Source organism: Poecilia mexicana, unplaced genomic scaffold (assembly GCF_051168715.1).
Source record: "Poecilia mexicana isolate PSO_F unplaced genomic scaffold, ASM5116871v1 scaffold_2, whole genome shotgun sequence".
In the NCBI taxonomy this organism is placed as follows: Eukaryota; Metazoa; Chordata; class Actinopteri; order Cyprinodontiformes; family Poeciliidae; genus Poecilia; species Poecilia mexicana.
Window position 1 is genome coordinate 46,188,381 of NW_028263371.1, and position 26,616 is coordinate 46,214,996.

A 26,616-nucleotide genomic window follows, 5' to 3' on the forward strand; every position below is an offset into this window, starting at 1 on the left:
AGAGTCAGATACAGAAAGAGGATTTGGCCTATACTAACTCACCGTTTGCCATTTTGTCTATCAAGTATTCCATCAAGCCAAGAGGAAGACGCTCTCTTTTCCTTTCCCATTTTTCCATCTTTGTCTCCTACTCAATCTCCCTCTCTTACACACACACACACCTACAGCAGTGACACAGTTTGAAAAGTGTGTGACTGAGCAGAGATGGATGTGGCCAAGAAGGGTGATGGGGGGAAATGGATGACTGCAGACAGCCTACACAATGGATGAGACTGGTGGTTCTGGGAGACAGGTCAACACTAATGAGTGACTTCTGGACACCCACACTTTCACACTGTTAAATGAAGCCTAGTACAGGCATAAAAACTGCAAATGCAACAATTAAAATAACTAATTTGATTACATTCATTAAATACATAACTTCACACAGGCTGGTGGTGCCTGCAGTAAAAGAGCAAAAATATTTTAAACATTTTTGTCCGTTGTATTCTGACTCTGTGTAAAACTGCTGCTGTTCTGATGTTGAGAATGTTTAAAACATTTGATACTTTATACAGTATTTAACATTGTACTGTGTCATAGGATAATAGTAGAAACAACTGAGAAGAGCAAACATTGTTGTGATTTTCTCACACCGAGAAGGTTTACCAAACTTGCGCCCATCAAAGCAGGTCCCACTGAGTCACTGAGGTCATGGAGACTGTAGGGTGATCTTAATCGTATGTGAAGAGTTAGTCAGATGAGGTTGGGATGAAATTCCTTCTCTTCCTCATTAAAGGATGTGATTTGAATAGGAAAAATTGAGAAGTAAGACTGGCTGATAGATTCATTGACATATGATCAGATTCATAGTGCTTGCTGTTATTTGATTCCTGTCATTATGATGCCATGACTTTATGTATGTTCAGAGATGATGGACGCTTAATTTACATCAATAATAAAGTCCTGTGTTATTCGTACTAGTCGCATTTTTGAGTGAGTTTTATTTGAATAATGTGTTCACACACACATTTGCCCCTTACAATTTAGATTTAGACAAATTATTTAGGATATGTCATAGAATATCTTTACGAAATAGAACAAATGCTCTATTAACAGAAGGAGGTGGGGTCAAGAGCCCGAGGACAACTTTGTCCATATAGTCAACATTTATCTGGCATTTTTTGACTATGTTCTGTTTTTTCTCCCTATCTATTCATTTTACTAACATCAGAGAAGATTCAACATGGATACATTTAGTTAGCAGAAGAATACAGTAAAACACCTGTCTAACAAAATGTGATTTATTTAAATGTGATTTATTTTCCTATAAAAGTTCTAATCTATAAAACACAGGACTCATTGGTATTAACGCAAGACAAGACATATATTATGAGATGTTTAATAACCAACAAATCCTTGAACCCTAGAACATTTTTTTTTCCATCTCCCCATTGCAGGGATTTCCTGCTCGATTACCAAGCTGCAACCCTTGCAACAGATCAATCATAGATCACGGCTAATGTCTCCCGTTACGGCACACTGTGATTACCCTGTTATTATCTCACTAATTATGGCTATCATCATTATTATCATTTCTCTATTACAGTTCATTACTTCAGAGCTGAAAAGGGATGGTATAATGGCAGAAGTGTCAGTTATTCTATTTATTGACTGGCAGGAGTGTAGTTACAGTCTGTTTTCTCTTTTCTCTAAAGTTGTTTTAGTGTTGAAAAGGCTCACGGGCAGCTTGACCAGATCGAGTAAGTCTGGCCGATTGGGGTTTAAACTACTTTAGAACTTAATGAAAAATGGAGGGTATAGGGAATACTTCATCCCTGTAGGACTAACTAAAACAAGCATACAATATTTTTTCCTTTGTTTTTTGTTTTTGTTTTTTTTATTTCTATTATTTATAAGGCTTTTGAAAGTTAGACTTACAACAATCTAAAAACGATGCTGAAGCATGTTTTTTTTATTATCTTTGCAAAGAAATTAGTGTTAATAATATGAATTAATCTTATGTGTAAATTTTATAAGAATGCAGTATTTCAACAAACACTTAATTTAGACTTAACCAGTAAACTGCTAACAAATAATTGCCATCGTTTGATTTTGAAAGTTACTCTGGCTATTTACAAAAGCCTAAATTTTGTTTGGGTAAATTGTCAAAAAAATAAAATAAAATAAAAAATACGAAAAACTCCTTCTTGTGTTATCGGTTTTGAAAAAAAAAAAACATTTCCTGTAGTCATTAGTGCTGTTGAAATTAGGCACTGGTGATGTTTACATAAAATACACAAGAGGTGGTTCACCAATGTGGTTCAGTACACTTATCTCTTTGCAAACAACCTACAGCTGTAATCTAAAGACCATCCATTGGAAAAAACAAACATATTGGGTTACTTGTTTTTAAGCAAAGACAATGTAAGACATACTAGATGGGAAGTCTTTGCTGTAAGAGATCAGATGAGGAATTCTGTGTAAATGCAGCTCTAAAGAGCTGCTCTTTCAGATACATTCAGTGCAACTGCTTTGTGTCTGACTAATGACTAAAAGCAGCATCACTACAATGCACACAATCTCCATCAGACACACTTAACCACAGACGATGTAAAAAAAAGTCAATAACATCCTCTGCAGCTCATTGCTGTTTTGCATACTACTTAATCATGTGCCAGGATTGACAGTGTCTGATTTTTTAAATAATGATAATTTAATGCAAAGTTGGCATTTTTAATGGACTTTCAATGCAACTTTTAGAGCAACTTTGCATTAAAAGTGTCATTATTTACAGAATGACACTTCATGACAACAGTCAAATATTCATAAAGACTCCTTCATGTTCATGACAGGTGTTATGTCATGTTTATGACAGTGTCATGTCAGTCTTATGCACACCCCTTCAAATAAAGTGTTAACATGTTCATTAAGGTATCTCTGTTTATAGATGTGTTATTCAAATTAATCCCCAGCATCTTAATGGCAATAGTCACTATTTTCCTTAGTGTGTTCATTTCTGCTTCCATCGCCCAACCAATGCAGCATAAAATACAAGTAGTTAAACACTCTACACAAAACCATTGTAAATCATCAGTATTTTACAGTTAACATCAAATAATTATTTAGAAAGTCAAATCTGTTCTGTTTCTTCTGTGTATGTCATGTGTTATCTAGATTGACTGAGATACTTGTACTCATTAATAGTCTGTATATGATTCCCTCTGATAGTTGTTAGACTTGGGGTCCAAAATTGATTAACATTTTTTTTTTCTTTGACGTGCTTTCAAGAGAGTATTCACACAGGTAGATAAAAAAAACTAAAAAAAAAAAAAAAAAAACCCAACACCGGACCATGTTCCTGCTCATTATTCTGGAGAAGGCGGTCCAGGACCTTATCATCAGCAAACTTAATTAGGTACCTGCCAGGATGAGCACTGGTACAGCTTTTTGTATATAGAATAAATAACAAGAGGGATAACAGCCTTGGGGACAACCAACACTGTAGATGATTTTTTTTTTTTTTTTTGTATTTTTGTACTTTTTCTTTTTCACAGTGAGAATTACCGCTGAACTCCCAAAAGTGTGGTTTGGTATTTGCCCCAAATATATTAGCAGAAGACCCTTTAAGAACCGAAAGTGAGATTGCCATGCTTTACAACATACTTGTTTGTTCAGCAAATCTCACAGATGGTTGATTGTTTTAAGATCTGGGGAGATATGAGAATATATCAAGAACCTAAGATTATGTTGTGCTGCTCAACCCCTTCATGAATCACCGTTTGTTGTGGCAGGGACAAGGTGCTGTGTTGCATTGTGTACTTTAACATATACCGCGGAACCAACTTTATCTCAAGGGATTCCTCTGGAACAATTGTCTATCTTCACAATTTGACCCTGACAAACTCCCTCAAATCTTCACAGTTGCTCATTTTTCCTGCTTGTAACAAATCAGCTTTAACGATGCAATGTTTACTTGTTCCTTAATTCCGATCTAACTCATTAACAGATGGTATGTTAATCAGCGCCGTTCGCTTTACTTATCAGTGGTCAGAATGTTATGCCTGATTGGTGTTTTTCTGAAAACATCACAATCTCTCAAAGAGCAAAAGTTACCAGCATACCAAAGTCCTTATTCTGCAAATGTCAGCAAATAATAAAACTGTCAAGATGACAAGCAAAAACTATACAGGTTTGATGTGAAAATTTGTTTGGCTTGTGCATGAAGCAAAAGCAACAGTTTTAGTGGTCATGGCAAGACACCTGTAACAACACTCACTTTAGTTCTGCAGGTAACGTGATTCAGTAACACAGAGTTCTTAATTGTTAAAATCTTGAGATTTATGTTCACACATTGATTCAAAGCAAAATCTAAACTGCTGGTTATGATTATATTATATATGCTTATAACACTGCCAGATGTTTGGCTAAATATCTGATTTGATTCTTGTGCCAGCCTCCTTCTTTAAAGATTTACCATTTCTGCAAATTGCAGCCTGCTGTAATACAAGGAGACACAAATTGAGCTACTCTCTGCCACAACCATGATTATTTGTAGCTGGAGAAGGTCCGTGGTTCCTAAAAGAGCCTGAGCAGCCTGCTGTAACACAAGGGGACACAAATTGAGCTACTCTCTGCCACAACCATGATTATTTGTAGCTGCAGAAGGTCCGTGGTTCCTAAAAGAGCCTGAGCAGCCTGTTGTAAAGCTTTGAGAATGACATTTCCTTCTGTTTGTCCTCATTGACAAGGAGAAAGAGCATGACAGAGACAGACAGAAGCAGATTAAAGCATGCCAAATACATTAACATATCCATCTGGTGTCTCATTCTTCTCTTATTCTCACTCACCCCGTTGGCCCCTGTTGCCAGTTTCACTGGGCTTGAGTGGGTTCGGCCAGGACAAGGTCATGTTGTTGGCGTATGTTATGAATTTGCCACCTGATCCCGAAGATGCCTGTAGGGACCTGGCGCACACAACATGCTGGCAGGGTGGCGGGAGTGATTCTGTGAAGGTAAACCACTAGGATGAAAGAACGGATGGTGCAATATGGGTCAAACACAAAAACGAACACCTTTTTTGTTCCCCTCTCCTGTTGTCACTGTAACTGATCTTCCTGTTTGTTCTTGTCTTGCTCCATCACTATGAAATCAACTTTTAATGGCACAGCACTGGAAATGTGATGTTATTTTAAAAGGGATTTGCTGCAAGCAGTGACGGTCTTTGTCACGTTTTATTTGGATCAAAGGAAGCCAGGTGTGTAGTACAGTGCTACAGCCTGTGATCTACCTTATGTATAAGAGATATAGACATTAAATACTGATGCATTTAAAATGACCATTAGCAATTATTCTAAAATACTGATTAATAAAATATTAAGACAAAAACAGCACAAAAAAAAGGAAAATATAGTTCCTAATATTTCATGGATTAATTCTGCATTCCCTTTGATCTATGCTGTTTCGTGTTAATTGACATGGAAACCACAAATCAAGCAATAAAGAGCAAAGAATATAGAATAAGGGAAAGCATCATATGCACATTATAAAAACCGTAGCACATCATAATTACATTTAGGCCGATGTGGTTCCAAGACTCTCTTCTCATACAAATCTGTTTTTCTTTTCTCTCTTTGGTTTTTAGCTTTTATTGGTGCAACTCTGCACTCTATTTCTCAGTTCTATCATAGGCCTAAAGCATGCTCATTGATGCTGATGATAAAGTTTCATCACTCTGCCAGCCTTTCTCCCCAAGCAACATTTTTTCGAAGACACAAAAAAGGTTGTCTTTGCCTGCCGTCTAAACAAAAATTCAAAAGGAAAAGATGAAAAGCAGTCGACACAAAGATGCTTGTTCATTTCTAAATATGCTGGAATAGTTTTTAGGTCATTTTCAATAAAATAAATGAGATTATCTGCTAGCAGGAAAAACTTCAGGAACAAAATATTTCAGGCATTATAACTCCATAAATAAATTCAATCCAAATATGTCGGCTAAAGTTCAAAACAGTCACTTTAAGTTGAATGATATTTCTAAATTAACAGTAGAAGCTCCTTTAAATAAGACATTTTTAAATTTCATTTGTAATTTAATATGTAGCTAAAACAGAGAAGCTATAATTGTAGAGACCTCATCTGTAATCTGTACCAAACTCCCAATGCCATACTTTAAATTACGTAACTTCAGAGGACTTTCTTTGTCTTTATTTTCCTTCACTTTAATTCTGGGAATATTTAATATTTCATTCATAACTAACTTTGCCATCTTTGTATGTGGCGGCAAAAATGCCTAAGTCAAAAAGATGACAGACAGTGATTTTGGACTTTTAACAGGAGTTCTGATTGGCTGAGGACATTGGTAATAAGGCAGAATGATGCAGCAGTGGTAGGAGAGTAAAGTTTTGCAGATATCTCAATTTGGCCAAAAAAATGACTTAGGCTATTATGCTATTGGGCCAACAATTTGCATTTTGCAAGGAATTGGACATTGTATTTATTATAGGTTGTAAGATGGAAGTTGTAATATTTTTATTTATTTATTTATTTTATTATTCTTAATGTCTATTCTAGGTTTCTAGAATAAATTATTGCAAAAGGTTATTCAATTCACTGATTACATATATGTTTTTAATTCACCAATTGATAATAGGCCAGAGGATTTCTATCTCTCTCTCTCTCTCTCTCTCTCTCTCTCTCTATCTCTCTTTCTCTCTCTCACTTTCTGTCTCATGCACACAGCCCCTTTTTTAAAAGCTTAAACTGTGTACTTTATTTGCATGGGTAGGCTGATTTTTTAATTATTTTTTTTTATTCATCTTTCACTGCCTGAGCATTTTTGTCTGCCCCTCCCTCTGTGGGTGGTAAGGTCAAGAGATACCCTTCATACATTCATTCATAAGAGCCAGCTGCATGAAGGACTTCAAAAGTATTAGCTTACCATTTTCTCAAGAGCAGGGCTCTTGCTCTTTTGTTGTTTTTATGGTTTGTTTATGTCACTTACTGAAACGTATGTTGATGTGTCCAATTGCTTTTGTCTTCTAAAACAAAATTAGAAATTCTGATGGGTATGTAAAAAAAAAAAAAAAGTCTGAATAAAGATAGACAGTTCTATTTTAAGGGTGAGGAGGACATAAACCTTAAACAAGACAAATGTTAATAGACTAGGAAGTACACTGGGACCAATGAGGAAGACTCTGTTTTGCCTACAGGCATTTAGGCAGAGGGCAAGAAATCAAACTTCTAATCAGACTGTGGCAGAGGAAGACAACTATTCATTATTTCCATCTTTAAGAAGCCAATGACATGTAACCTTGACATTGCCTTTTTTTTCTCACAGTGGGATCAAAAGGTCAGAAAAATTGTTATAAAAATAGTTACAACAAGCAATTTATTCCTGTCAAACTCTGAACTATTTAATAACATTCATGAGCTTTCATTGCTCCAAGGCTGTTATTTCCATAACATTGGAGTTGTTGGCGCAAAAATAAATCCACCAGCTAGAAGAAGTAAGGTCATTGCCTGCTCAGCTGATCCAGAAGCAGTTGCTGATAAGCAGTTGAATCTTATTTGGAGTGATGGCTGCTCGGCAGTCTCACAGCAATAAGTGCCCACCATTTCCCCCTCAGAACCAAATATTATTCACTTTTCCATCCAAAATCTGGGTAAATCAACTGGATGGTGTTGTGTCCATCAATCGATCACATACATGCGTTTAGTTTTAGTCATGGGATGGCTTGAATTTTAAGCTAATCTGTATTTTGCTACCATCAGTTGGGGAGCCCCTCACAGAATCTTGTAGTTTTTAATAATATTTTTTTAAATCTTGCTTTCTTTCTGCAATTTTGTTTCGCGTAGCTGTCTACCCATCTTTACTTATAGACGCCTAAGCTTATCTGGATGTCTTTGTCTTTCTCTAACTAAACTTTTATCAATTCCTGTTGAAAGAAATTCATAAGATCCGTCTAAAACTATGGTGAGGTCACAGCAGATAAATGTAGTGAGACTTGGAGCAGTATTTATTTGAACCCATCTTTTATCATTTATTATCACGGCATCCTTTCTCTGCCTCAGTTAAAGCACAGGTCAAAAAATAGATATTATAGGTGACTGAGTGAGTAAAGCGCTTGACTTGACCTAAGCTCTTTGAACAGCTTCTTCAACCCCTTTTTATTAATGCTTAACCTGACAAAGCAGCAATAGAGAGAAATGGAAAATATAATTCCACCTAAAAATGAAAAAAAAAAAAAAAAAAACAAAGTCAGGCCATCTTGTTGCTCTGAGGCATCTCTGAGTACATAAAGTAAAATTGAGTATTGTCTGGGAGTATTAATGCATTTGATTATGTGCAATAATTCCAGCACCATAATAGGTAAATCATAAGTCATAGGTTCTGCTCTCTGTGTGTGTACTCAGAAATAACTAACTGCACAGAGATACACTCAAATTATGTGAGAAAATACTCTCAACAGATTTTATGTTGGTCAAATATTTGGTGAAGCAAATTTGGCAGAGTAAATTTATTTACTCCCTGAAGGAAATATTTAAGATCAAACTTTTCAAATTATGAGGAGATAATATTTAATGTTTCATTTACTAATCAGTTTTTTTTATTTATTTTTAAAATAAATGTTTGCTGGGTACATTTAGTCCTAGTGGCTCTACCTAGTTATTGCAGTTAATGATTGGGTAATGATTAAATTATCACCCATCTCTCCCGGTTTTCACTTTGTCCACTCCTTCAGCATGCCCTGTACTAAGTAAGGATTGGGAACTTTTCTTTTGTTTTTTTTTTGTTTTTGTTTTTGTTGTTGTTTTTCTCACCCTTGGTCTATTCTGTAATGACATAATGACAGTTTTGGCAAATATGTAGAAAAAAATATATAAGCTACATACTGTAGCTTTAAGATAAAAAACACAGCCTTATTATCGTTTTTCTGATTTAGTTTTAAAACAAAAGTACTGGAGAGTAAAAAAACAAACAAAACACTACATTATTCATTATGAACATAAACTCAAAACAGTTGTCCTGCTATAAACTTAAATAATTTCCATCATATGGTGATAAAAAGGAAACAAACAAAACATTAAAGACAGGGATACTTGGATTTCAGACACCTCAGTGATCTGTAAAATAATGTGATAAGCATTTTAAATTTAATGAGCGGATCAGAAATATACTTGTATATCTTCTACCCTGTAGTCTGTGATCTCTCAGTAGGTACAGTTGTTAAGCAATGGATCTCCAGTTATTCATACATCTAACATCTGAAACCAGGCTGTGAGTGTGATCTCCAACTCTTTTAAAAATCTGCAAAGACTGAAAAAGTTGTGTAGTTTGTCCTCAGCTTAAATTTATCATCTTGATGAGTAGACAGATCAGAGAATTTACAAGGAATGAGTACAGGATGTGCTAGATGAACACTCATAAAAAATGTTCATTTGATTCAGGATATCTGTTCATGGAAGATGAGTGAGTCGACAGCTTCCTATGTGAGCAACTGAGTGTGTTGTCATAATAAACAACTCAGAGACCTCTTTGTCAGTGAAAAATGGCCACCAATTCTACTCATGCTCATCCTTATTGATTTTTTTCTTTTTAACTTGCTGCCAAACCTGTCCTCAGAAAACACATCTGAAGACAAGTCTGTTTACTTGGGGAGGGAACTGAATCTGACTTGAGCATAAATAACCAAAATATGCACACATGTCTTATGGAGTTTAATTTCTTTTGACTTCACAGAGGTAATTTCTCAACAGTGCATAACACCTGTATAACTTGTATTGTTTGCATTCGGTTTTGCTTATTACACTCCGGGAATGACTAAATATTGTTCTAGTTTAATGCAGTCGAATGCTACTTTAATTTTAAAGCAACAGATGAGTACAGAAAGTACCCTTTGGGCATGTTGCATAAAGACAGATACTGTACATGTCTGGTTGCATTCAGTGAATCCATTTGAGTCCCACTAGTCATCTTTATGGACTTTGTTGTACTTTAGCCATGCAGCAAAAAGATCCTGGGTTTGACGATCGCCCTGGTGTCTTGTACAATATGTATGTCAACCCCATGCAGGCATGGGTTCTCTACAAGTTCCACAGTCCAAAAGCACGATTGTTAGGTTGACTGATCTCTTCAAATTTCCCTCAGGTACGGGAGTGTGCCTGTATGACTATATCTCCCTTTTATATCACTCTGTGATAGGCTGGTGACCGGTGATGGTACCAGGTGCATCAAGCTGAACTACTTCCACTTGGATTTTTTTTTTTGGGGGGGGGGATTCTGCTGCTCCTGAATGCAGTGGCTTAAACATTCTGCGTGCTTGCTGTCCTTTCTTTGCTTTCTTCCCCTCATAAAATAACTATGCAGGGTTTGGGGCAGAGGCGAGATCCCTGTGGCTTGGTAGGCAGCACTTTTCTGAAGGTGTGATTATAACAGAGTCTGTCTGAAACCTAGGGATTTCTTTTTGGTGCCAGGCTCACCTGAAATACATCCTCCCCTACTGGCATTGGTGTGGGTGATGCATCCCGTTTTACTGCAAGTACAAACCTCTGGCAGTGAGTTGTTCCCAACACGCCCACGTGGGAGGGTTGTAAATGAAAGTATCCAAGCAAAACGCCACAAAAAAAAGTTTTTCTTATGCATGTCTGCTGCAACTTCGGAGTCTCCACACACCATCAACTCCCCTTTCTCAATCTCATTGTGCTGGTAAATTAAAATTCACGGGTTGCCAAGCCATCCATTCTTCCTCCACTGCTTAATTGTCTTGAAAATTGAGGGGATTACTGGGTGCTTTACGTATAAATAAGAATCTGTCAAAAATTTGGCAGAATACACTATGCCAGACAAACAGTCATAGTGTTGATGTTTTATGAACTTTAAGTAAATGCCGGCATACACCTTGAAACCCACACCATCATATTCAGATTTTACTTTATTACAGCACTTTAGACAATGCACTTTAAAGTGATGAAATGACCAGTTAAATTATTGCAAACAAAATCTCATCAGTGTGCTTTACATTTGAACAGCCTGATCCGTCTAAGTTTGTGCTTTTACATTGATTACGTGTAAGGTTTTAATGGTCAGCTGTTGCAAAAAATGGGATCAAACCAAAGGGAGGTACTGCATTTCTTTGACTTAGTAGCCTGGAAGTTTGTGTTTATGGCTTTTGTTGATGTTTAATATATTGCAGTGATCTCTTAATAATAAGACACCTGCAACATGTGAGGACATCATTGTGTGGGTCACATATCTGTAGTTGCATTTGAGCTTGTATGCAAATGTGCAGGTGTGCACTGAAACTACCCACTCCTCTTTGAGAGGGAGCCAAATGAGGCAGGGTGATTGCAGCTCCACCAGTGTAATCTCACATTGTAGAGTGCTCTAGCACAGCCCCAACTTTGACTACTCGGCTACTTTCAGGCTGCCCCCTCCCACCCCCCTATTCCACTCCTCTTTTCATTTCATCCCATTCTTGCTAAATGCAATTTGTTATGGCTCCAAATAAGTCCTGGGTTTTCAGTCTTTCCGCCACTTCAAACAAAGTGGTTCCTGTTATTGCTTGTCCAATTTGAGATTGTTTCCACCTCTCCCATCAACCACCCATTTCTCATTTTCTTCAAGTCTACGCTTGCAGTGATCTGTAATTGGCAGTAAAGACTTTAAATATGTTGCACAGGAGGTATTGTAGGAATTCAAGAACGTTTGAATGAATGCACAGGAATTAGATTTTTGTACCTTGAGGACTTCATTGGAATTTTTTGTCAGAATTACCTGATCAAGTATGCCAGATTCATTCACACTGCATTTATTTGTTTATATGTGTAAGTGTAAATGCATATTAAAGATATAATAATATTGGTACTTTAATTGTTTCAATCATGCAGTTGTGCTGACAATACATAAATACTTGACAAAAGGGAATAAATCTCTTATTGTAACAAGAAAACACGGAATACGGGGGAGAAGGTTTGGTTTTACAAGTCACAGTACACAAATCTTTTGCCATTTGAACCAATAGTACTTTTGCCAAAAATATATGTATTGGGGTCAATCACAAATATTTATTTGGGTAGTTTTAGGAAAAACTTTTTTTTTTTCAGCGTCTTGAAAAAAAGATCCTAGAAACTTCCCACTATTGCTGAATACTGTAAAATGCTTGGTTTAGAATTGCTCTTTTGGAAAGGTTCTTGCTGGAAAAGGTAGCCTGCATACTCTCTATGTTCAAATAAAGTTTGTGAGAAAAAAAAAAAGAACAATCACAGTATCTTAAAACAATAATTAAATTTGAAAAGAAAGTAAGTTTGCATGCTTCTTAATGACTTTAAAAATTTATTGAGAGAAGTATTTCCCTCCAACACTTTTCACTCTTATGGGAACTGTTGATGCTTGTGGATGATTGTTTTATTACCAATGCAGGCCTTCGGCAATTAGAAGGTCTTTTATTGTAGTTGTTGCTGAGAGTTATCAGAATGAAATAACAATATGGTTGTAATGATAATGACACAAAGAGGTATCAAAAATCTAATATAGGTTTGATGTTGGTAATGATGATAGTACTGTTGATAATGATTAAAGCAAATGGAGTTACAAGCAGAGAGTCAGACTTCCATGTACACATACACTGTGCATTATTGTACAGCACCATGCAAAAGGATTACATTCTATTTTAACAATTCCTCAAATTTCTGTGAATTGTATTTGTATTCTATATGATAGACAAACACGGATTACTGCTGAGCATAATTTGAAAGTAAAAAGGAAAAATCATCCATGATCCAAAAAATGAAAAGAATATTGCATAACTCCAAACCTAAATAGACATGGCTGCCTAATTAAACTGACAGGTTGGACACGGTGATTGTTATTCAGAAAAGCAACTGGAAGACGTATGATAATTTTGAAGGAGCTGCAGAGATCCCCTGCTCAGTTGGGATCATCTTGTAAAAGGCTTTTTTGGAAGTGTGGTGAGGAGAAAGTGATTGCTGAAAGAAAGCCATCAGAAGCAGTTTGCCAGGAGCCTTGAAATGGAAACAGTGAACCCGTAAGCAAGAAGGTGGTGTGCTCAGAGGAGACCATTAATGAATATCTTGGTCTACTGTGGCAAAGAACTAAGTCTGGCCAGAGTTTTTGGGAGGATGAAAGGAGGTAAATACATTTATATATTTAAAAAAATGTAGTGCCTGCGACAAATTAAGACAATTACAAAGACTGGCTTTTCAGAAGGACAAAACTAAATAATTCACCCAAAGTTAGAATATGACACTTTGGATCACAAGTTCTAGATCACAACTTCATATAATTATTTAGGTCATTATGGAGACTTTTTAAAACTAGACTGCATTGTAAGGAAGCAATTCATCTATTTGATGTTGTGTATTGGACCAAGGACTCATCTCAAAGTTGAAGGAGTGGAGAAGCAGTGAAGCTTAGATCAACACATACTTATGTATAAGAATGGAGGTTATACGTTTTACTACCAAGTCCAATTGAGAAACTGTGGTAAGACTAAAAAAATTACTAGAATTCTGCTTGTAGGAACGTTATAGTTGGTACACTGTGCCTTTTCTTGTATATCAAAGCACATATCTGAGTGCCGATACAGTATGTTTTCTATGCAAATAAATATTGTAGAAAATTATAATTACTCTCTAATCTTGGGCTTGTATGTCTATATTGCAGGGAATGATGTACCTGGAGGAGCGTAGACTTGTCCACCGAGATCTTGCAGCCCGGAATGTTCTGGTCAAATCTCCGAACCACATCAAAATCACCGACTTTGGGCTGGCTCGGCTGCTAGACGTCAACGAAAAGGAATATAATGCTGATGGGGGAAAGGTGAACTTCAGTGTCTTTCTCACAAACATTTGCAACTTCTCACAATTAATTCAACACTTACCAGGACCATAATGTTTCCTGTTAATAAGTATCTTTAATTGCCGTTATCTTTTACTGTGTCGTTCAAATGCAATGAACCCTGGATGTATTATTTATTCTTCTTGTCAAAACACTTGACTATTTATTTGCTTTCTTTCAAAGACAACATAAAAAAACGGGCTTTGCAAAATCACACATCGGCACCCTTTCCTCCTTTTTTTGTTGTCTCATGTAATCTTGGCTTAAACAGCAAGATGGTTGTCAAGATTATATCAAAGCTTTAGAATTTTTGTGGGTCTTGTCTGCTGCTTATGATTCCTTACACCTAATATTTAGAGGTAAATGCTCATAGTTCAAGGATGATTTATTTAAGATCACACATTAGAATCTGCCAGTTTTCTGTAATTAGAGCCCAATACGATATTTTATTGTCTGCAGTTACACATGTTTGGTTTTGGAAATAAAATGTTAGACTATTTCTTTAGACTGTGGCATTGACAAGTCACAAAATGAAACAATGGGCATTAACATTAATAAGGGTTTCATAGCCTCCAGGAGGAGCATTACCAATCACAAAGGATGCTTTTTCTCAGCGTAAAATACTCTTCTGCTCTACTGAACCGTTTTATTTACCTTCGGGGGGAAGAGATCTCACAACCCTGTAAACGTAGTGAATAAATCTGTCCTTGGGGCTATGTGAGCACAGGTCTCTGACCCTTTCTAATCTTTGTTTATCCTTTCCCTGACTTCTGATTTGTTTTCAAACCATTTTTTCACAAGCGAGGATATTCCTCCTCTCTCGCTCCTAATCTTTTTTATGCTTACTGCGGTTTCTGTCAGTGATCAGTGCTGCGCATTTATCCCTGTAGCTGTTAAACAAAAGGCACACTAACCTTCCACATCTCTTCTCTTCTCAACCTTTATCACTGTAATCAATGGAACTGGCCTTCAAATCTAATCACAGTGTTAAGCTTGATCCCAGACCTCCCTTGTTTATTTCTCTTCTTAATTTACTACATCTTAGTCTGAGTGTGTGTGTGTGTGTGTGTGTGTGTCTTTTTATGTCAGTGGGTGGTTAGATTGATATTGTGTGTGTGAAAATTTCCTCTTGATGTTGATTTACCCAAACCATGTTTCCTTTTAATCCGCCCGCATTACATTTTGCTCTCCAACATGTCTGAAACAGTCAGTCATTTTACAATGAAACACTTCAAATCTGCATCGTGGAAATGTTCTTTTCTTATTAATAGGTTTATTTTTAGCATATTTTATATAATATAGTAATACATGTTCCTACACTGCAGATGCCAATCAAGTGGATGGCCCTGGAGTGTATCCATTACAGGAAATTTACCCACCAGAGTGACGTTTGGAGTTATGGTAAGCAGCTTTTACAGTCTCCAGTAGTTGTGAGGGTTATTTTCCCCCTACTTGGTAGTTAACACCAACACAAGACACTGGCAGTGACATATGCATAGCCTCTGTCCTAACATAGAGCATTTTCAATCAAATATTCCTTTTCCAACCATCTTTGTCTTCAAAGGTGTGACCATATGGGAACTTATGACCTTTGGAGGGAAACCATATGATGGCATTCCGACTAGAGATATTCCAGATCTGCTGGAGAAAGGAGAACGTCTTCCTCAGCCACCCATCTGTACCATTGATGTCTATATGGTCATGGTCAAATGTACGTGCAAAGAAAACGACGTAAACTATGTTTAACGTGCATAAAACAACACATGTTTCAAAGAGTGTTTTGTATTTCTGATGCAATTGCACCATGCTTAAATTTCCGAGCCTGTTCCCCAAACCTCGAACTCTTCCATGATTATGCCAATCCTAAGATTCTTTTCATTTTGTCATATAATGTTTGTATTTTCTTTCATCTTATGAGTACCAGCAATAGTGTTGTACATACCAAAAATCTGTTTTTATACATTTTAATTTATACAACATATGTTTTGTTTTATTTTTTATTTTTTTTCTATTTACTCCAGATCTCAGAGGTAATTTGCCAGCAGACATTTTATTTGTGGGTATCTGAATCCATGCTGGCTTTGTAACAAAGACAATTAAAGTTTTGTGAGAAGAAAAACAACCTGTGGAAATCAATTAGCCATCCAAATTTAGATGGTTTTCTTTATTACACACATTACACTGTGTTATTTTGAATTTAAAATCAGGGCCAACTGTTTTCATGATGTTCATTCATTGAATGCTATTCAGCAATTATATGTATATAAGTAAAAGCATAATAGAAAGTTAAGTTCACAGCCACCTAAGGAGGATAAATTCAAGTTTTGCCTTCCCACTGACTGAATGGTAGCACCAGCTTGTTGGTGTTATTTGCCAGATACTCATGGAATGCCATCAGGCAGCACTATAACATCTGGTTACTGTGGCCAGGAAAAAGACTTGCTGCCAGTTACAGACTGGCCCTGTCCGCTGCTCAGTGACATGGAGCCTCTGGCTGTCATTGCCACCTTGACTTTTCCTGCCACCCTGAACTTGCGCCAACTTGGCAAGCAATAGAGAGCAGAGAAATATCCATGTCACTGCGCTATTGTTTTCTTTCTTTTTGCACAATGTGATGTTCAAAATGCACATATGTGAAATGTGCTGATAAAGTACTGATAGGTTCCCTTTTAAACAGTTAATTGCTATCACTTTTTGCCTAATCTGTATTACTTCTGTATTCATTTCATCTTATTTCCCTTGATGCACAGATGAGGTCGAATCACATGATTGCTTTGGTGTCGTATCCATGTGTCCAACAGTAAAACTGGCAGAAGAGCACATTTCTCCAGATGGCTGTTCTAGTGATGAAAGAGTATTTATATTTAGGCTGAAAAAGTGACTACATGTAAAGACATGTTTAAATAGAAAATACGTAGTTGCTCATTTTTACACAACTAAAAATATTACCTTTAGAGGAAAATATTTAATGTCCCTCAAACAAGTTAAATGATTAACCGGAACAACAACATATCTACAGATGGACATGTTCTATCTATGCAATAGATGATGTTATGCTAGGTAAAATTGAAAATATCAAAGTAAAAACACGACTAGTAATATTATAGTAACATTTCCAATTGCCGGTGTTGTTTGCAGCCTCTTGTGGGTTTTCTTTCTAAATGCCCCTATATGTAGCTCCATCCATCGTATTAGAAATCCTGACTAGTGGAAGAAAGGAATCCACACAGCATGATGTTGCTACTGCACTGTTTCACAATGAGAAACGTTTGTTCAGAATGACATTTAGCAATAGTTTTCCACCGCTAACAGAGGTTTGCACACAGGCCAAAAAGGTACATTTTGATTTCATGTGACCAGAACATCATCTTCATACAGTGTATGACATACAGGCTCATGCAAAACTGGAATTCTTTTTAATTGTTTGCCACTCTTCTATAAAGGTCATACATGGAGCAATTATCCATAATTGCTCTTTTGACATTTTCCCACCTGAGCTGCGTGTCTCTGCAACTCCTTCCTTCACTTTAGGTAAAATAGGAAAAAAATAATAATAATCTTCCTGCTACTTTACTATGATGAACTACTTTAGGCTGATCTGGTCACATAAAATCCTACTGAAATACATTGACTTTGGTGTCAATGTGACATAATAAAATAATATTAAAATGGTTAGAGGGGTAAGGAACTTTAACAGGAAATGTGGTGCTTGTTCATGTTGGACTCAGCAGAATGTGGAAACTATTTTACACATGACTTATAAAGAATAAGTTCATCTTTATGTCTTTTGCAAATGCTGCTGAGAAAAGCATTAAATAAGCATACTAAGTACTAGGGTCAAACTTGAAGTCAGGGGCTAAAGGATTCATTATCTCATGAAAAATTAAAGATTAATATCTCCAGTGTGTATGTATATTTAATTCCAGTGGTCAGTATGTAATACAAAAACATTTTTTTCAGGCTGGATGATTGATGCAGACAGTCGACCCAAGTTCAAGGAACTAGCTGCAGAGTTCACACGGATGGCTCGTGACCCCCAGCGATACCTGGTCATCCAGGTAGGTTCTCAGTAAATTTTAACAAAATAATATGAAAAAAAAAAAAAAAAAAACTGTCATTGCTTGTCTGTAGACTGTTGGGCTTATTCAAATCAGGTCTATGTACTTAGATTTTATTTCATTAGAAGGTAAGGGTATAAGAGAAATGTTACCACAGTCTGGAAAAATTTAATGCAAAGTCAGAGAAGTATTAAGTAATGCACTACATTATTATTATTCACCATATTCATTTTGTGGTTAAGTGAACCTGTGAATGACACATCAACCCTCGTGTTTAAATAGGGTGATGACCGCATGAAGTTGCCCAGCCCCAACGACAGCAAGTTTTTCCAGAGCCTGCTAGAGGAAGACGAGCTGGAGGACCTGATGGATGCCGAGGAGTATTTGGTTCCTCACTCCTTTAACATTCCACCACTGGCATACACTCCTCGCACACGCATGGACTCCAACAAGGTAAATTATTTTAGGGATGTGCAGACTCCTCCGAGGAAAAAGGATCTGCACATTTTAGGGAAAAAGATTAACACACATTCCTTAAGGCAATGCAGTCACTAGTTTTAATCTCTATTTTAAAGCTTTTACAGGCTTTTCATATTCATACGTGCCTCTGTTAGATTTCCTAATATTGTTTTTCTTTTTTTTTATCTTCCTGTCTCGAATGCTAGATCTCTTCCCTATTATATTTGACTAATTCAGAAAGTGGAGTAAATGTTAGTTTTATAACAATTTAGATGCTGATTTTCTTTCTTAAAACTTCAGATTGATCAAATTGCCTGGACTAAGCCATACTGTAGTCCTATAATCTTCTGTCATTGTGTTAAAAAAAAAAAAAAACACTGCTCCACAGTATTTCAACTCTTGATCTTTCCCACAGTTTGTCTTGTCTTTATCATCTATCATCTATCATCTTTATCATCTAAAGGCAATGCCAAACCCTGCTTGAGCTGCAAGTTCAGTTTTGATCTCATCTGATCAGGGCACCTTCCTTAACATCTTTGCTGTGTGTTTCGTGGTACAAACACATTTTCTTGTTTGTAATAACTGTTTTCTTCCACCTCCTCTTCCATAGTGGGAAGATCTACAAAGTGCACAGTTGCATAGAGAACGGTTGTTTTGAGTCTAAACAGATTCCCCCATCTGAGATGTGCAACTCTAGAGTTACCCTGGCATACTGTCTGACTTTCTGTTTAATTCTCTCCCAGTCCAGCCTGTCAACTTAGCTAGGTCTTTGTAGGTTTGGAGTTGTGCTGTTTTCTTTTCATTTTCAGATGATGGACTGAAATGTGCTTTGACAGATGCTTAAAGCTGGGCTATTGTTTCATAATCAAACACTACTTTGAACTTCTTCATTATTGTATCCCTGATCTGCCTGCTGTGTTCCCTGGTCCTTATTAAGGTCTGCTGTTGCGAAGTGAAAAAAAAAATAAAATAATGAAAGTACAAAAGGTAAAAATGATTGCAAAAAATAAATTTTCAATACAGTGTCCTTTAAATTCAACTCTTTCTAAAGATAAAGGCTTGTTTTCACTTTCAATATTACTTTTAGGATTTGCCTGTTGTAGGATGTTTTGCATATGTTTAGAATAATTACATTACACTGGTATATAGTTTTGTCAGTTTGCATAAAGCATGAATATGACTATATTGACTTCTAACAAGTCTGGAAATAGTTATAGACTGTTAATTTTTTTATTTTAAATACATTTTTTGCATTCTTATTTTCGTATGGGAAATATGGCCAGTTGTGTGCATATCCATGGATGACACAATACAAAATAGCAAAAAGAGAAACATCTGTGTGTCATGTGGGAAACTGTAAATACTGGAAGGAAGTAAACTTATTAAAAAAAGTTAAAAAGTGCTTTAAATATGTTCAAATGTATGGCAAAACAATGTATGTACTTGCCCAGTCCTTACAGCTGTAACGGTCTATATAACAGATTAATTTGAATGCCCTCATGAAGTAAACGGAGCAGTGAATGAATAGCACATGCACCATTTCTATTCAGTTTTCTTGTAGGGGCCAAATGCCGTATCATATTATATTTGTTCAACTGGTATGTGGACTGCTAAGAAATGTTGATCAGAAGTAGAATAAATATCTACATCTTAATTAATTAATCCAATATAATCCTAAACTGAAAATTCCACTTGACCATTGCTTCCCAATTTGTGTGTGCAAATACTCTTAACATGATCCCAAACATTAAAAAGTTTCAGCCTTTAAAAAATAAGAATGAAAATAAAATTGAAAAAGTCAAACCTTTGATGAAAATGAAGGAGCTGAGAGATAAGTTGATGTGAAGCTTTCCCAGAGATTTAGTAGAAAAAAAATCTTTTCTTATGAGCACAGACACAAATGTACGCAGCGGGCCTCAGCTGATATGGTTGCTTTAAGTTTTTAATTAAAATTATGTTAATTAAATTGCCAATGGTCTTCAACTTCCATATCATTGTTATGCAAAGTTTATTTTTTGTTCCTTTTCTGTTTTAGTTAAAAAAATGGAAACCTTAGCAAAATACAGTTTTTAACATGGAATCAGTTTTAACATTAGATCAGTCATTCATTTTTTCACTTTTATTTGTATTTATAAGACAAACCGGAAGAAAATAGCTGTTTTAATATTTTAGACGAGTTAATCAAAACCTCTAATGAAACAGTGAGGGCTACAGCTAAGGTAAAAACAAAATTACTTTTTGTATTTGCTTCTGTCTTGCAAGTCTTGTTTGCTTTCATTTTGTCGGTTTATTTGTGTCAAGAATAAGTTTTTAATTTTTATTATTTCCATCCAGAATCAATTTGGCTGTCAGGATCCAACTTTTACCATGGGGGACATGCTGGCCTCTCTGCCTAGAGTGGGTCAATCCATGTCTGGAAGCAGCCTCCCTTCACAGGAACTCGCTGCAGGGGCCCAGATCAGTGGTGGATTTAGTCGTGGCAACCAAGATGACCCTCGCTGTAATGGCACCCTAAGAAAGCAGGCCTCCCCAAGGTCAAACACCGTTGGTTCAGCTCATACTCCAGGACAAGGTAAAGCTTGGTGTAAAACGCCTGGCATCCCATTGCTTACAAACAGCAAAATGTTTTCAACATCTCAACATATAGACTCTTTAGTGGAGTGGACCAAATACCATGCAGACACACTGCTACAAGTCATTTGTATTCTGAAGAAGACAGTTGTTTTATTATGTGTTGTATTAGCACCCTTATAGACATAGTTGTTTTTAAAAATACATAGACTTTTTAGTTAAGTTCAAAGCTGCACACAATACTCTTCAATTATAAATTTGTATGTGTTCATTTGTAATATAGAAAAAGATTGTGTTGGTATAGTACTGAATATATGTCATTAATCTACATTATGCAAACCAGTATATGGTTACTCATGGTAGTTTCTGATAAATGTGTTGCCCAGCTGTGATTTATAGAAATAAGTCACTAAATTGGGATTGACAGCCAAAATTTGCCATGGTTTACACACCAAGTAAACCACCGCAAAGTCACATTTGAATTTTTTAGTTAATAGCTGTAAATATAAAATGATCAACTCTCCATGTTTGACTGAACTATAACTTATTCATAAATTGCTGATGCAAGCAGAGGAGTATTACATAAACTAATAAATTCAGGTGCTCTACAAGTTATTGATGGAGGAACCAAATCATAGAAGACAGAGTGCTTAACAATAGTTTGTCAATGAAAAAGCAAGTATGCACAAGAATTAACTTCTTTTTAAAACATTGTTTTCTGGTGGAAAAATATTACTTGCATGAAAGGGTTAGCGTTGGGTTGAACAATAACCCTTTTCTATACCTCAGTTCCTATATTGAATGTAATATCAATCTTTACTTCTTTCCTTGTTTGCCTCTCAAGGTGGAGGAGAGGAGACAAGTGGACAGCGCTACAGTGCGGATCCTACTGGTCTTTTATCAGAACGAGGTGAAAAGGGAGACAAGGATGGCTACATGGTTTCCATGAGAAACAAGAACACCTCAGGTTAAATGAACAGCTTTAAAAGAGAGCAATGCATAATTTAAGAGACAAAATGTTTTTATGGAACTTTTTATATTGCATGATTTATGTTTTCATTGCTGTAATTGCCTGTATTTATATATTTACACATTTAACTGGTGGCTTCTAACACTGGGCAGAACAAACAGATGTATCTTAAATCCCCTCTTTTACTTCCAGATCATCTCCATCCTGTTGAGGAAAACCCTTTTGTCACACGTCGTCGGAACGGCGATGCCCACGTAGTGATAGATGGAGCAAGTTGCCACACCTTGCACATAGCTGGCGCTGCCGCTGCCCCGAAAGGCCAGTCTGCCCATGGAGACGATGAGTACATCAATGAGCCACTGTACCTGAATACATTCCTTAGCCCTGGGGACAAAAATGGATTAGCTGGTGCCATTTCCATCTCTGGTTCTTCGTCCTCTACTGCACAATCAGTCCTGCAGACAGCAAATCCATCCACATCAAGCCACATCGTTTCCTCCACTGGATATGTGGTAACTCCTGGCTTACTCCCCCACCCGACATATCCATCACATACCTTGCATCCAGGGCATTCAGGACACACACTACACTCAGGCATCACCAGTAGCACAATGGCATTTGATAAGAAAGCCAAGAAAGCAACTTTTGACAATCCTGAGTATTGGCAGCACAGTCTCCCTCCGAAGTCCACATTGCACAATCCCGAGTACCTGCAGGACTGCAGCACACGTTTCTTCTACCGGCAGAATGGACGCATTCGCCCTGCTGTGGCAGAAAACCAGGAATACTTGTCTGAGGCTGCTATGAAGGCTGGCAATGTGTTGCCACCACCTCCGTACAGGCAGAGGAACACTGTGGTGTAGTGACCCACCTGTAGCATCTGGAGATTAAAATCATGTCTTTTCAATGCCGTACTTGCCCTCCGGGGTCCTCCTTGCACCTTTTCTGGAAACTTGTCATAATCATTCTATTTGGAAGTCTTCTATTCTCAGTGTTTGAATCTGCCTTTCCGTAACAGAAACTACAACAGCTGTCAGTGGCAGCTTCATCTAAGACTTAAACCATCCTTTTTAAACATGACTCCTAAACTAGAGGATCTCCTTCAGGGAGGGATCTGATTTGACCTGCAGAAAACTGTTCTGGCATCTTTAACAACAGAACAAGAGCAATCCAAGAAAAGATTACATCAGTGTGTTATTTAAAAAAACATAAGAAATAACCTAATTAGGCTAATTAAACTAGTTAGTCAGACGAGGAGTATTTTCATTGACACTGTGAGATTGTTAATGAGCCCATGAATCATTCTTCTGTATGTTTTATATATTTTCTAATGAAACTAGTTGTGTACATGCTTTTGTTTGAACAGACTTTTTACATTGGGTTTAGGTTATAATGTGAAACACACATTCAGGTTAGAATCTTGACTTACCAACCAAACTGAAGTTATGCTGAGAATACCTAAAGTAGCTTTTATTCCCACAAACTCACTTCTTTTTCTGTCCCTTTCTTAAAACAATTAAACATGTCAGACCTGGGACAAGCCCGAAGGCCTGGGAACAACAAAAGAAACCATGAATTTGTTCACACGCAAACACGGTAACATGTACGCCTGCAACCACTTGAAATGTATTGTGGAGCAGTTTGATCATCTACTGAAGCAGCAGAAAACAGGAAGTTGTGAAGAGCAGAAGAAAATATTTCAACAAAATGCTCAGTAGCATTGTTTTGAGCTTTTGGCCCTGTCCAGAATAATATGATTTTTTTTTTTTTTTAATGAACATTTTCCACAATGGAAATGCTTAAAAACTTCATTCTGTCTCCAACAGTACTGAACAGTACTGCAGCTGTTTTTTTGTTTGTTTGTTTTTCTTCTACCCCCTCACATCTGTCTTACGTTATTCTGATTCTGTTTGATTTAACCTTTTAATGCAAGCTCATGAAGTTAATGAGTAAGAGGAAAGGGCATCGAGTGATCACAAAAGCACAATCTACAGCAGGGACACTGCATTGCATTCTGGGAACATCGGAGACTTACTGTCAACTCCAGTCAACAGCAGAATATATGCAGCTGGAGAGTGAGACGCACTAACAGGAAGAAAAAAAAAAAAACACATGCAAGAACTGTTCTACTTATTGTAAGACACAAAATAAGGCTTTTGCATCCACATATAAGAAGCAAATACAAGCTTATGGAAAAAGATTTTTTGGATTTTTCGTGCATACATACATTTCTGCTGAAACTCTTGAAATTGTATCATTTGTCTCAAAACAAACAATATGAAAGGCAGTTGCTGTCGTATGTGTGTGTGTCATCTTTGGTTACAGAGCACATATTTACGCACATTAGAACTAAGATAAGTAATTTACATAACTCATGGATGGACTCTACCTTTATTTGTCTTATTTCAAATTTAGATGACTTTCAAATCATTTTTAGGAGACAAGCTGTTCAAACTTCAGGCATTGGGAAAAACTATGTGGGGTAATGTAATTTCTTCACCACAGTCATGAGCACCTCCCAGGTCTTCAAGGTGTGCTCCTGTGTGATGTCATCATCCCATTCCATAATATTTGTGGAGAACCTTTAGCCTAGCTCTGCTTTTGGAGTTTGACTACACAATGTTAGCCTCATTGTTGCTGCCACTGATGTTACCTGCCGGCATGACATAACTTTTACATTGACATTGATTGAATCACACAGTTTGCCTAGACATGGGCTTTGTCAAAAACAGAAGAAAAAAAAAACTATCCCGAATGGTGTAGCAATGATTTGTGATCAGATATGCCAGCTATGTTGGGGATTTAAAAGAGGGATTGTTCAGAAAACAGTCCTTTATTTCCTTATGTTATTTTACATCATGTTTCCTCTCTATTATACAAATATATCCAGCAAATAGGGCCTCAAACCAACCAAATCAATGTTTGATTTGGTGCCATGCATGAATGATTACTTTAATAGGAGACGAAGATTTTGATTTTGGGGAAGCTTTTAACTCTGACATATTAATAAAAAAAATTTACTAGGCTAGTTTTTGTTTATTAAACCACAAGATTTTTTATTATGTTCCTTATTTAAATGACAAAGGTGGAAAAAGAACCTGAATAGTCAACAACCAAAACAGTCTGTGAATATTTCTCTTAAGAGCTGTAATAATGAACCGATTACACGTCATTACTATACAGAGAGGGGAAAAAAATACTATATGAACCAATCTGTATATGAAGAGATGTAAAAGCACATCAACTACAGCAGGTTTTTGCACCACTGTGTTTTCAGAAACACTGAAATGAACTTGGTATTATAGTCTGCTCGAGAGTAGACTTTTTTTTTTTTTACATTGACAATGAAAGACTTCAGTTTTGATTTTTTTTTTTTTTTAATTACTCACGACCAGTAGTATTTACCATCGAAAAGACTACAAAGCCTTTCTTTGGCACAGTTGTTAATTAAAATGTCCTTAATGTTCTGGGACAGCTAAATAACTAATGTTATTCTTGCTCTGAAGGCAATTCATGCATATGTTTTTATATGATGCAAGTATAATTTAGCATTACTACTATTTTCATTTCATCAGCATTTTGCTAATTAAGTTTTAGCACTTTTGAGGTATAGCAATGTTATATAAGAATGAGTGACACATTTTAAATCAGGGAAATATCTTGAAAAATTAGCTGTTTAATGAATTATTTGGTTTCTAATATTGCACTTTTTGTAATATGGGTGGAAGGCTGAGTTTTCTTAGTGTAGGGTCACTCCACCAAAACAGAAACCCCCTTTTTCCCAATCCTTCTTTATTAAAAACATGTTATCATATTTTAGCTTTTGTTGTATTTACTACATAATCAACTTTGGAATGCACATTTTCTTAACAGCACATTTCCACTCACCTAATAGACATTAGCAAATGTACATCACACTATGAACAGTAAGTAAATCTTTTCAGTACACAGTACATAAATACAAATTCTATTAATTTGAACTGGATATACTTCAAGCACTCTTTGACCGAGGAAGCAGTTAACATAGGATTGTGCTCTTGTCAGTAAAACGGAAGAGCTACAAAGATGTAAGAAAGCATTTGGTTTTCTTACATGTTAGTAAGAGTGGAAATTGATTTAAAATGGCGTTGTTGCAGGGTTTATTGTGGAGAATTTCAGTGCTATTAAGGAGTTTTTTTTTTTTGTTTTTTTGGATGCTTCTCCACTTTTTTTTTTTTTGTTTTTTAATAAACATTTTATAATTCTTATTAAGATTCTTACTAAGAATTTGGTCTTCTTAATTTAATCTTAGCCAAATTTAATCTTAGCCATTATTTAGATGAGTTTAAGCTTCATAACATTTTAATTTCATAAGGATTACAGCTAAAGCTATACCATTCATGATCTAAATGCTTTCTAAAACTGGTTTAAAACTTCTGAGTTTGTTTTAAAGTTATATAAATTTAAAGATTAATATTTTTACAAAATACCAATGGATATCTATGTGTATGGATATCTAAGCACAATATGAAGAGAAGGTTATATGCCACACAGACACCAATACATGTCACATGTCTAAAAATAATCAGATTCTTAGTGACAAAACAAAGTTGAGAGGGGAAAAAAACCTATGTATTAGGTCTATTACAGTTTTGCAAGCTGTGCAGATGAATGCAAGATCGAAAAAAATATCTCCAAAAGTGAGGCAGTGCACCTTGTTGAGAGTGTACCTATTAAAATGAAAGA

At 36.2% G+C, this 26,616-nt stretch overlaps 1 protein-coding gene across 1 annotated transcript in view; it reads left to right on the plus strand.

The window, feature by feature from the left end:
- Positions 1 to 19,682, plus strand: part of erbb4b (erb-b2 receptor tyrosine kinase 4b) — a 186,278-nt gene extending 166,596 nt beyond the window's left edge. The window contains exons 21-25 of the mRNA XM_088003702.1: positions 13,660 to 13,815; positions 15,159 to 15,234; positions 15,398 to 15,544; positions 17,794 to 17,891; positions 18,174 to 19,682. Coding sequence (XP_087859828.1) covers positions 13,660 to 13,815; positions 15,159 to 15,234; positions 15,398 to 15,544; positions 17,794 to 17,891; positions 18,174 to 18,446 — 750 coding nt within the window. The 3' untranslated portion in view covers positions 18,447 to 19,682. The remainder of the gene's footprint in view (positions 1 to 13,659; positions 13,816 to 15,158; positions 15,235 to 15,397; positions 15,545 to 17,793; positions 17,892 to 18,173) is intronic.
- Positions 19,683 to 26,616: the final 6,934 nt, after the last annotated feature.